The following is a 12,928-nucleotide window of genomic DNA, read 5'->3' on the forward strand; positions in this document are numbered from 1 at the left end:
TAGCATCTGTAACTTGGTGTCTGGAAGGTGGCATGACCTAAGTTGAGACAAAATGATTAATGAATAGGAACCAAAAAGTAAAATCAGAACAGATGAGATTAGGGATTTTAGAGTAGAAGAAAGCTAGGAGAAACATTTTGAGCATGTTCCTAGGGGCATACAACTAGAGTAGTTTTGCTTGAGTTTGGTAGCTAGCCTGAGTTTGGATGAGAATATTGTCTGAGAGAATGGTGTCCGAGTAAAGAAAAGGGCTAGAAAGTTGGATTAGGGCAGTGAGTAGCTCCCATTCTTATAAAAAAAACAATCCTGTGGCTAAAATTAACTATGTACCTCCATCCACCTGCTCCAGGGCCCATATGTAAATACATATTTATATTTAATGCTAGGGCCTGTATAACCTCCAGGACCCTATTGGTCTGAGCTTATAATTCATGGTCATATCTGAGGAACATTGTAGGCTGCACTCATATAAGGGCCAGTCTTTTTCAAGTGGCAGGGCAGGCTACCCCCAGCCTCCCTTTTGAGACTGGGGATATCCCTACCATCACTTCAGCCCTGATTCTTTAATGTAAAAGATAAATAAAATCATTAGTCAACTTTATTTTTCCTCCTTATGCTCTCTTATACTGTATCTTTTAAGGTTTTAAAAAACTTTCTTAAACAAAGTAGATGAAGAGAACCATGGTTCAGGGTTTTACTAGTGATAGACATTATACCAAAGAGATCCTTCAGTCTACTCCTTCTCTTCCCTTCCTTTGTTCCCTTTAACAACTACCAGAGTTTGGGTGCTACTATTGCTATTATTACAAGTTTGTTTTAGTTATTTATATTCAACGTTTGAAACTCAGATTCTTACAATATTGTAAGCCAGTGTTAAATCAATAAAAAATAATTTCATAAACTAGTGAGGTACAGAGCATAGAGAAATACTTGGGGCCACATTACAGTGTGCAAGGACCTATTCAAGCCCCTGGTCCCTACCTGCAGAGGAAAAGCTTCACAAGTGGTGAAGCAGGGCTGCAGGTGTCTCTCTGTCTCTTTCATTCTCTTATCTCCTCCCCTCTCAATTTGTCTCTGTCTCTATTCCATAATAAGTAAATAAAAATACTTTAAAAATAAAAGAAAAAGGAAAAATGAAAGTAGCTTCTATGCCAGGGCAAAGGTTACCACTTATCACTAAGGATGGGACATAGTCACAACTGTTTCCTGCTGCTTCAGGGATCCTTAGCAACTCTGAATTGCCTTCTACCCATGGAAAGCAGTTTGTCTTCAGAATCACGTAGGACTATCTGTCATTTAGTCTTAGCCATGTGGCTATGGGTCAGATGCTATTTATTTAGATGGTTATTGTTTTCAGCAATAAAGTACTTTAACACATGTCATTGTTGGACATACAAGTGTTAGTTCTATTATTACTGAACATCAGCACATATGTCTTCTCTTTCCTGATTTAAACATACTCCCAGCTAACCTCTAATTGATCCTAAAGTCCAATGTGTGCTATTGTTTGCTTGACTTAGTCTGTGTTCTAAATTTATGGCATACGAGTGAAATCATACTCGTTTGGCTTCCTTTCTCTGACTTATTCTCCTAGCATAATATCATTTAGGCTCACCCGTGCCATAAATGTCAAGGTTTTATCATAAAGCTGAGTAGTATTTCACTGTGTGGACTTACTTTGTCCTTTTGTTGGTTAGTGAGCACTTAGGTTGTTTCCAGTTAGTAGCTTTGGAAATAGTGAATCAGCTGCTGTTTTGAACATGATATGGGGAGTACCATAAAATAAAAACACCATTTTCTAAAGCATCACTGTTCTTCACTCTGTTTACCTAGAGCATGTTTCTTCACCCCATTTGTCTCTCCCTTCAATTTTTTGCCATTTTTTATTTGTGATTAATTGTGGGCTACAAGACTGGAAGATTACAAGGTATAGTTCCACACCACACGCACCACTGGAGTCCTGTGCCCCCAGCCTCCCAACAGTAACTGCCATTGTTCTCACAAAGTCTTAGACAGTCTGTATATTTCTGATTTCCTCCTTCCTTCTTTCCTCCCTTCCTCCCTTCCTTCTTTCCTTTCTTTTCTTCTTCCTTCCATCCTTTCTTTTTCCTTCTTTATTTTTTTTTTGACAAGTTCCTATGTGCCAGTTCCCTTGATTCCACACATGAGGGAACCCATCAGGTTTTACCTTTGTATATGTTTGGCTAAGCACCATCACCTCCTGTTCCATGTTGTCCCAAAGGACACAATACCATCTTTTTTATTGCAAAGTAGTATTCCACAGAGCATGTATCCCAGAACTCCTTTAGCCAGTCATGGTTGATGGGCACTGGGCTGCTTCCACTCTGGCTGTTGTGAATCATGTGGCTATGAAGCTAGGGGTGCATATGTCCTTTCTAGTTAGGGTTTGCTCACCCTTTGTATAAAGGCTGGGAGTGCTTTTGTTTAATGGCTCTGCATACAGTTTTGTTTGTTTGCTTTGTTTTTTGTTTTTGCCACCAAGGTTATCGCTGGGGCTTGGTTGCTGCACTATGAATTCACTCCTCCTGGAGGCCATTTCCCCTCATTTTTGTTGCCCTTATTGTTATTGTTGTTTTTGAATGGGACAGAGAGAAATTGAGAGAGGAGGGGAAGACAGCAAGGGGGAGAAAAAGACACCTTCAGACCCTTTAGGTGGGGAGCTGGGGGCTTGAACCAGGACCCTTATGCCAGTCCTTGTGCTTTGCATCATGTGTGCTTAACCCAGTGAGCTACTGCCCCCTCTGCATACAGTGTTTTTTTTTTTAAATAGGAATCAGAAAGTAGTAGTCTGCTCCTTTTATTTTTTAAATTTTTATTTATAAAATGGAAACACTGGCAAGACCATAGGATAAGAGGGTTACAATTCCATACAGTTCCCACCATCAGAACTCCCTATCTCATCCCCTCCCCTGATAGCTTTCCTATTTTTTAACCCTCTGGGAGTATGGACCCAAAGTCATTGTGGGGAGCAGAAAGTGGAAGGTCTGGCTTCTGTAATTGCTTCTCTGCTGAATATAGTGTTGGCAGGTTGATCCATACTCCCAGCCTGTCTCTCTCTTTCCCTAGTGGGGCAGGGTTCTGGGGAAGTGGGGCTGCAGGACACATTGGTGGGGTCATCTGCCCAGGGAAGTCCAGTTGGCATCATGTTAATATCTGGAACCTGGTGGCTGAAAAAAGAGTTAACATATAAAGCCAAACACATTGTTGACTAATCATGAGCCTACTCCAGATGAAGATTTGGGGTTTCCATTTTGGAAAAAGCTAATAGGTCTATTTTAAGTATATTCCAAAGGGCCCATGACTGTGCTAGTTTTTGCCTAAGCCTGACATCTGATATGCAGGTGGACCCAAGTTATTGTCTGGGGAGATGATGTCATGGCTGTAAAAGGGGCTAGAAAGCTGGAATTAGGGAAGAGAGTAGCTCCCAAATATGGGAAAGGCGTATAAATACTGTTGACTATAAACCCCATCGATTTGATCTGAGGCCCATATTCAGCATAAGAGCCTATGTAACCTCTGCATCCCTGTAGGTCTCAGCTCGCATTCTGTGGTCATGAGTAGGAACGTTCCAAGCTGCCCCAATTTCAGGACCCATCTTCCTCAGGTGGTAGATAGAGTATGTTATCCAGCCTCCCTTTGGAGGATGGAACATTCTCTGCCTTTGTTGATCCAAGTTGAGGGCAAGGTCCTATGGGGGCCCATAAAGGGGTCCATTATGTTGTTCCTGATGGAGATGACCAGTGACAATGGAGAGAGGGATCTTTTTGAGGTCTAGCCCCATCATGTCTGTGTGGGAATCCCAGGTTTTCCCCAGCTAGGGCCCTAGATGATGGGGTGGCCTGATAGTGACTAAAGAGTCATTATTAAAGTATGCCAGTCTCTTCCCCTTATTCAGCTTTATAGTCCTTACTTTGATAAGGTTAGCTTTGGAGTGATTGAGGGAAATGTAATAGGAAGTAGGTGAGGAGGGTATCTAGGTCTAAGTAGAGACTATTTCATTAGCAACTTTATGGTGTCTTTTTAGGTCTTTCTACTTGCTTGCTTCATTTATTGGCTCACTGCAGACTATTGTGCACATTTATTTTCAGGTATATATTTTTCCCTAATTTATGGATACATGTGAACATATGTCCTATCTCATGGGTTCTGGTCTATTATCTAGGTTTTGGGGATTTGTTAGGAAGTGAACCACCTGAAATGGAATTAGAGAATCCTATGAAAGGAAAGATCTCACAAGAGTTATGAGGCCGAAGGGTTAACATTCCACGCCTGACATCTCTGGACACTGTCCAAAGTGAAGCATGCCGAGGTGGTACTCGTTGTATTAATTAGGCTGGGATCAGCAGATGCAGTATCAGTTGTTATGAATTGAAAGAAGCATTAAGGAAAGTGAGCCCCACCCTAGAGGTTCCAGGACTGGGGGAGATAGGGGCTTTATAGAGGAAGCGGGAGGTTCCTGCTGTCTTAAGGTTTAAGAAGGTAGTAATTATTGCTATAGTCAAATTATTTGGCAGTTGGGTTAACTTTGAAAATCCCATTGCTAGGATTTCTTGTATCATACATAACCTCCCCAGAATTTATGTCCTTTGATGTTATTTATGTATAGCTGTGTCTTCCTAAGTAATTTCACCAGTTGTTCTCCCTGGCCTAAGCTTTTAGGAGAGTCAACATTTCAAAGAACAAGTCATTATTAAAATGTATTAACAATTTGAGACCACTGTTAAAATTCAGTCTGATGACAAGTTTGAAGTCTTAAGTGCTTAGACTGAAGGAATATATACTCAGCCTATGGTCTGCATTAAAAGGCTTGAGAAATTCAATCAATTTTCCCCCTCTCATATTAATTAAATAGTGATTTATGAGACTACAAGTTAATAGGAGTGTACATCAGCACCATTCCCACTACCAAAAGACTGTGTCCCATATCAGTCCCCCCCCCTCCCCCATGAAACTGAACATCTACTCTTACCCTCCACCCAGAGATTTTTACTTTGGTGCCTTACTCCATGCATACAGTTTTACAAAGATCTCCCTTCAGTTTTATTCTGAGGCTTGGAAAAGATCTTTCATTTGAATTCTTTTTCATAGGAGAGAGCTTTTATCACCTATTAGTTATTGAAAAGACCTTTGAAAATGGAGCTCCTTACTAATTGAGCCTTTGTCTATGACATACTGGTAAATCGCATAGAAGGAGGAAAAATAAGAATAAATGGCATAACATAGTCTCTAGTTTTAAGTTGTAATCTCTTTAGGTGGGACATAATGTAGGTAAGTGGAAAAAGATATTTTTAAAAAGTGAACACTAGGGAGTCCGGCTGTAGCGCAGCGAGTTAAGCACAGGTGGCGCAAAGCACAAGGACCGGCATAAAGATCCCGGTTCGAACCCCGGCTCCCCACCTGCAGGGGAGTCGCTTCACAGGCGGTGAAGCAGGTCTGCAGGTGTCTATCTTTCTCTCCTCCTCTCTGTCTTCCCCTCCTCTCTCCATTTCTCTCTGTCCTATCCAACAACGACAACAACAATAATAATTACAACAATAAAACAACAAGGGCAACAAAAGGGAATAAATAAATAAAATTAAATATATTTTTTTTTAAAGTGAACACTGGGGCTGGGTGGTGGTGCACCTGGTTGAGCGCACATGTCACAGTGTACAAGGACCTGGGTTTGAGTCCCCGATCCCCACCTGCAGGGGGAAAGCTTTGCAAGTGGTGAAATAGTGTTGCATGTGTTTCTCTCTCTCCCTCTGTGTCACCCCTCTCCCTCTCTATTTTTAGCTCTCTCTAGCCAATAAATAAATAAAGATAATTTTTTTTAAAAAAAGTGAACACCACAATACAGATCTTGGACTGTGCAGAAAGGACAGCTTCTGGGCTATTGGGAGGACACAAGTGAATCAGTAGGTGCTAGAGTAGTCCAGAGAATTTCAGGCTGGGACTTGAAATTATGTTCAGTCATCTGCTTGTTTTTTTTTAATTTATATTTATTATTTCACTAAACACACACACACACACACATGCACACACACTGGGTCTTGAAATTATGTTCAGTCATCTGCTTGGTTTTTTTTTAATTTGTATTTATTATTTCAGTGTACACACACACCCCCAGCACTGCGCCAGTCATCTGCTTATTTTTCTGGCAAATAGCTTGGTAATTATTATGCAAAAGAGAGAATTGGGCCAGATTACAGAGAGGCAAGGGTTGGGGAAGGTGAGAACTTTAGGATTGGGTGTGGTGTGTGTGTGTGTGTGTGTGTATACCCTTGAGATCTTATAATTTTTGTAAACTAATGTTAAATCACTTGTAATAAAAATAATTTAAATAAAGATATCTTGACAGCATTTCCTCATTAAAATAAAATTGTTTAAAGTAGTTTGGGGGGGGCAGTGGCCTACCCAGTTAAGCACATATGTTGCAAAGCACAAGGACCCGGCTCAACCCTCCAGTCCCCACCTGCAGGGAGGAAGCTTCATAAGCAGTGAAGCAGTGCTGTAGGTGTCTCTCTCGCTCTCCCTCTCTTTCTCCCCCTTCCTTCTGGATTTCTCTCTGACTCTATTCAATAAGTAATAAATAAAATATTGTTTAAAGTGGTTTGATTTGCCATAAGAGAAGTCATGATTGCTGTAACCTGGTTGTTTCATTTTTCAATCATAAATTATTATTTGTTTTATAAATCATCACTGGTAGCTACTTCGTCCAGAAGAAGTTGAAATCTTGGTGTGTGGAAGTCCTGAGCTGGATATGCACGCACTGCAGAGAAGCACTCAGTATGATGGCTATGCAAAAACTGACTTAACTATCAGGTCAGTTCTGCTTTTCCTGGCATTGTAGTTTCTGGAAAGTGTATGAAAGAGAACATGCTTTATTTCTATGTTACAATTTTGAATCAAATCTGTTAGCTGAAACAGAGCCCCATACTGCCTTATTTTATCTCTAGAAAACATATGAGAATACTAAGTATGAAATCCTTTAGCAAATTCCTTGAGAAAAAAACGTATCAAAAATGTAGATTTTACCTTTTTTTTTTCCTGCATCTCTGCAGTTCTACCCTTCCTGGGGTACTCATTTTAATTTTTTTTCTTTTAATTTAAGACAGAGGCAAGGAACCAGAGAGAGAGAGAGATAGACAAACCACAACACCACTACGATACATGGTGTTCTGTGTGATGCCAAGAGTGTTGAGCCAGAGGCTCAAACTCAGTTCCTCACACATGGTAGTGTCAACTCTCCCAAGTGAGCCATCTGCCTGCCCAGAGATTTTATTTTACTTTGCTTGAAGTAGAGCATTTGCTCTAGCATTTAGGAAATGTTTTAAATAGATTTTAGTAGCACTTGTTGACAATAAGACTTACAAATTATATAGGAGAAAAAAATGACTTTTGTGCTATGTACTATTGGACTAAGCTTATGATTTTATAAAAATGTTATTTTTATAATATTCTGAGTCAACAGTCTTAAGTGATATATAGAAGCTTTTCATTCCTTAATTTTATGTTAAGGGCATTGTGTATGTTTAAGGGAATTTCCCCCTAGAGCTTTCTTTTATTTTATTCTGATCTGCAGGGCTTTTGTCAAAGTATGTTATATAATATTTTTTGCTATTCTCTAGATATTTCTGGGATGTCGTACTTGGATTTCCTCTTGATCTTCAAAAGAAGCTGCTACATTTTACTACAGGCAGTGACAGAGTGCCTGTAGGTGGAATGGCTGATTTGAACTTTAAAATCTCAAAGAATGAAACTTCTACTAACTGGTAAATACTTAGACTGTAATTTTAAACTATCAGTTAATCTAAAGGCTAATAATAGCCATTTTAAAACTCGCCTATACTTTTGGTGGGATGACTTAAGAGTCTCTTAATTTTTGAGACCTACCCATATCAGCTAATTGATTAGTTCATTCCTTTCCACCAACTTTTTCCTTTACTAAGTCAACTACTTTGTGGTTTCTCTTAGAAGTTCACCCTCATTACTCTGGTTCCAGATGCTAGCATGATGCCAACCAGACTTCCCTGGACAGACAACCCCACCAATGTGTCCTGGAACCCCGCTTCCCCAGCCCTGCCCCACTAGGGAAAGAGAGACAGGTTGGGAGTATGGATCGACGTGTCAATGCCCATGTTCAGTGGGGAAGCAATTACAGAAGCCAAACCTTCAACCTTCTGCATCCCACAATGACCATGGGTCCATACTCTCAGAGGGTTCAAAAATAAGAAAACTATCAGGGGATGGGATGGGATACAGAGTTCTGGTGGTAAGAATTATATGGACTTGTGCCCCTCTTAACCTATGGTTTAGTCAATGTTTCCTTTTTATAAATAAAAGAAGAAGAAGTTAGCTGACTTTGAGTAGTTTATCATCTATCTTTTATTTTTACTGAAAATACCAAGATGGACTTTGGGGAGATTTTTTGACTACAGTCTCTAGTACTGGACATTTCTCTAGTACTAGTCCCCCCCCCCCTTCACATACACACTTAACCCCCTTTAACTTTTCTAAAAATCTAGTGCTCTTTAAATATGAAAGTGATCATGATTATGGCTTTAAATTATTTCCTAGTGATGTAGTTGAGCTAATGTTAATCTGTATACTTCTTTTTCCTAATACATTGTAAGATTTAAAGCTAACTTGAATAGGAACTGTTTTGATTATGATCATTTTTCCTTCTTAGACTCGAGCCCCTGAGTTCTGTCAGTTCTTCATTTTAGAACTGGAGTCTGCCCTTTGCTTTTTTATTGCTACCACCGTGATACAGTTATTTTTACCTTACTCTTAGTGTATCGACAGCATACTTCCTAGTCCATATTCTCATACTCTGTTGATTCTAATTATTTTATCCTGTTAAATTCGTTTTTCTGGACACTGATTCACTCAGATATTTATTTCCCTGAAAATAAATATTAACTAGGTAAGTGTCTGTAATCTAGAGCCTGTCAGAGAAAGCTCTCCAGCCCTCTCTGCACATCTCTATTGAATTACATTTCTTTCCATGCTTTTGTCAGCAGGCTATTTTTTGCTCCTTTGACACATTTAGTACTGTGTTTTCCTTCATACGTTCAAGCAGTTTTCTCTGCAGGTAACTTTTGCTCCCAAGCTCCCCACTCAAGAAAAGTCTACCCCTTCTTACAGGCACAGTTTAATATTAGTTTTCTTTGTAAAATAAGAGTCATCACTCTCGCAATTAGCTCTTCACGTACTTTAAGTCATGTCACTTATCAGCCCTCGCTTATCTTCTTCATCTAGTCATTCAACCTTTTAAGGCAGATGCCTTACACAGCTTTGTGTTCTTCTTGCAGCCACATACTTAAGTACCCAATAGATATTGATTAAATGACGAAATAAGTCAGAATCAAAATTATATTTAAAACAAATATATACAATTAATAAATTTCTAAGTAAAGTTTATAATTAAAAGCCCATAATAAAAAAATCAAGAGAAGCCATTTAAGATTACAGACTTGCTTAACAGAAATTAATTTTTCTGAATAAATTTTTAAAATATTTTCACATATTGTCAATCTAAAAAGGGTGGCATGAGTAATGTATTTCTGTACAAAGGTTATGTTCCATTTACTTTTTTTTTCCTACTGCTGTTTTAAGGATTAGTTTTTAAATTCATAGGCTTAGGCATTAATCTTGAACAATTCTAAATTCCAGTGAGAAATTTACATGTGTAAAGATACAGACATCATACACATGTAACACCACTTTAGACCCACTTTTTTTTATTAATAGAGTGCTAAATCTTTATATTTTAATAACACTGGTTTTGGATCCAGGCTGATCTGGATGTAATCTACAGTTTAACTGGGTTTCCATCCTTGAATTGATTACTTAACCTGTATATTCCCATACTTGTGTTCTCTCTTATCAGTAAGATGTCCATACCAATAGCCACTTTGGGGGTTGCTTTGAAGCTTAAACTGAATGAAAAACTGCACATAAGAGCACTTCACAAAATGCTTAATCAAAGACAGAGCACTCAAATGCTACTTCTAACCATTTTAAGTCTTACAGGGAATTTTCAAAGGTTAGGTTCTAACCATACAAATTTATTTTACAACAGTCTCCTTTTCTACAGAGCAGTTCCCATTTTTATCCAGTAACTTTTCTGACAACTCTTTGAAGTCATGAGTTTTTCTAAGAGCCTAAGAAATGTGTAGAATTCTAGAGAGAAGAGAATACTGTCATCGGGTAGATAGACAGGGAAGCTGATGAAAAGAATTCAGAAGGCTACTGTTGTTTGTGCAGGAGGGCAGCAATGTTAACCTTGTGGGTGTTGGATACCCTAGAGCTTTTCTTTGTTGTGTGTCAATGTCAAGATCTGTAAAACAGTCTCAGCTGTGTTATCTGCTACTCTAGTACATACTCTGTGTAGATAAGTCATTTACATTAAACTTGGTTGGATAGTTTGTATTCTGTCATGGCGATGGCAAAATGAAGACTTGATAATATGAACAAGCTTCCCCCCAAGTCAGTAAGTGGGGAAGGCAGTATTTATATTCAGCCCTGACTAACAGAGAATGCCTTTAGAATGAGGCTTTTATGAAAGCGGGTATATTGTCTAACCCCAAAGCCTACTCTCAGCGTCTAGACTTTGATACGTGGTAGGTTTTAACTTGATAAGCCTTTGCTCATTGAATAAATCAGTCACCTATTAACATATGAAAACAGATTTGAATATATATGTCCTGGTATTGTGAAAGTTGCCTAGCAAAGTAGTCATTCTCTATGCATCTTAAGACTAAGTATCTTGGGAGTCGGGTGGTAGCATAGCGGTTAAGCGTAAGTGGCGCAAAGCACAATGACCGACGAGAGGATCCCGGTTCAAGCCCCCGGCTCCCCACCTGCAGGGGAGTCGGTTCACAAGCAGTGAAGCAGGTCTGCAGGTGTCTATCTTTCTCTTCCCTCTCTATCTCCCCCTCCTCTCTCCATTTCTCTCTGTCCTATCCTACAACAAAGACATTAATAACAACAACAATAATAACTACAACAATAAAACAACAAGGGCAAAAACAAAGGGAAAATGAATAAATAAATACTAAAAAAAAAGACTAAGTGTCTTTAAAATATTTTTCTTCTAGGTTGCCAGTGGCTCACACCTGTTTCAATCAACTTTGCCTCCCCCCTTATAAGAGCAAAAAGGACCTAAAACAGAAATTAATCATTGGAATTTCAAATTCAGAAGGTTTTGGACTTGAGTAACCTAGAAGACTTGAAACATATTTTATATGTAGCATTCACTACCCTATTCTTGTGCCTTTAATCTTTTCATGTTTCTGTCTCAAAACACCTTTGACAAAGGTCACCAACTTTAAAATACTAATTTTTTTCTATTCAAATACAAAATATGTTCAAGTGGAAGAGGCATGATTTCCAGAAAGCACAGGGATTGCTTACTGAGGAAAGACCAGATGGCAAAAACAGGTATGAGTCCAGTCCCTCTTTTTTGCAGCACTTTATGGTTCTTCAGAAGTAGTTTGTCATAACTGTTCCAGTAGGAAATCAGAGTGCAGTAAAGGAAACATCAGTGGCACAGTGGAGCCCAGTGGCAACATCATTGGTTACATTATCATTAATGTCAGACGTGTAGCCATATTTTCTTATAGAGGTAAACAACAGTTTAATTGCAAATGCAATTTATAGGGTTTTTTGATAATACTGGCTTTGGTCCTCTAAGATTTTTTTTCAGCTGTTGCTGAACACCATGTAAATAACAACATCATAGCCTGAGAATAATGGGATTTTGATAGTGTCATTTATTGCTAAAGATTTATTTTTACAAAGTAAATTCAGGGTTTTAGATGTGTGTACAGCTTTTACAACTCACTAAAGATGATTGTACAAGAGTGTAATTATTTTCCGACTAACTGGACTTGAGGTAATATTCTTTTAAGTATTATTGTTAGTCTGCATGCACACTGGCAGTAAACTAGTTACTTTGAATACTCTGTAATATTTGTATAATGATAATTTCTTCTTAAGGGTCAGAATACTACAAAGGAAATCAGATCTAATTGATAAATTTAGTGAATTACAAGCACAAAAGAAAAGAAACTTTTTATATATACTTTGATTGATGTACAAGGCTTATTTCTAGTATTTTTGATCACCAATTATATTTAAATACTAACTTTTGGAAAATTTAGAATATTTGACAAAAGTGAATACAGTAATAACATTTGTGTCAAAATGCTATAACTCAGTATAAAAATAAAAGTTCAGCATTTTGGCCATCTTGTTTGTTTTCACTGGATTCTGAATATGACAAATTCAAAGCTACCCTTTATAGAATTTCTAATAAAATAGCATGTAAAAAAGAAATTGCATTTTAAGTCAGATAGTAAATGGTTTTCTTTTTAATTCATAGCAAATGAAGCAGTTTTATTAGCATGTTATAAGTATTTCCAGATTCAGACTTCTCTATTTGTACTTTAATAGCTTTCTGTTAGAAAACTCTGAAGACAGAGTTGCAATAATAATGAAGCCAGCATTTAGGACCAGCATATGGTTCACACGCAAATAATACTTCTCCCCAATTTTTTCTGAGTTACCACAGTTTCCTATTGCTATGTTTCCTACACCCAACCAGCAGAATTCTTTCAGGGTGGAGGAACTAATCAGCTTGTACTATAGCTCTGAAACCAATCCAGAAATCCTTGAGGAAAAGGAGTTACTTAGTTTACTCTTCCCTTTGATACAAAAAGTAACTCTGGCTTTTTTGTTTGTTTGTTTGTTTTTGGTATGAATATAATCCCATTTATGAGATTTCTCTTCTTTAGAATCTCGGAGAGCCTATGACCATTTAAAGGCATGTGGTTCGGTCTTTTTTGCTCCATTCTTTTTTAACCCATATGCAAATAAAACTGCTTCTCTTCTACATTGCTTGAACTAGAAAGTGAGATGT

The 12,928-nt window shown here is 38.2% G+C and overlaps 1 protein-coding gene across 2 annotated transcripts in view; it reads left to right on the plus strand.

Annotated features, from left to right (window-relative positions):
• Nucleotides 1-12,700, plus strand: part of HECTD2 (HECT domain E3 ubiquitin protein ligase 2) — a 123,556-nt gene extending 110,856 nt beyond the window's left edge. For both annotated transcript variants that reach the window (XM_060191905.1, XM_007516805.3), the window contains exons 19-21: nucleotides 6,710-6,825; nucleotides 7,632-7,775; nucleotides 11,106-12,700. In XM_060191905.1, the coding sequence (XP_060047888.1) occupies nucleotides 6,710-6,825; nucleotides 7,632-7,775; nucleotides 11,106-11,226 (381 nt within the window). In that variant the 3' untranslated portion in view covers nucleotides 11,227-12,700. The remainder of the gene's footprint in view (nucleotides 1-6,709; nucleotides 6,826-7,631; nucleotides 7,776-11,105) is intronic.
• The last annotated feature ends 228 nt before the right edge of the window (nucleotides 12,701-12,928 follow it).

Source organism: Erinaceus europaeus, chromosome 1 (assembly GCF_950295315.1).
Source record: "Erinaceus europaeus chromosome 1, mEriEur2.1, whole genome shotgun sequence".
NCBI classification, from domain to species: domain Eukaryota; kingdom Metazoa; phylum Chordata; class Mammalia; order Eulipotyphla; family Erinaceidae; genus Erinaceus; species Erinaceus europaeus.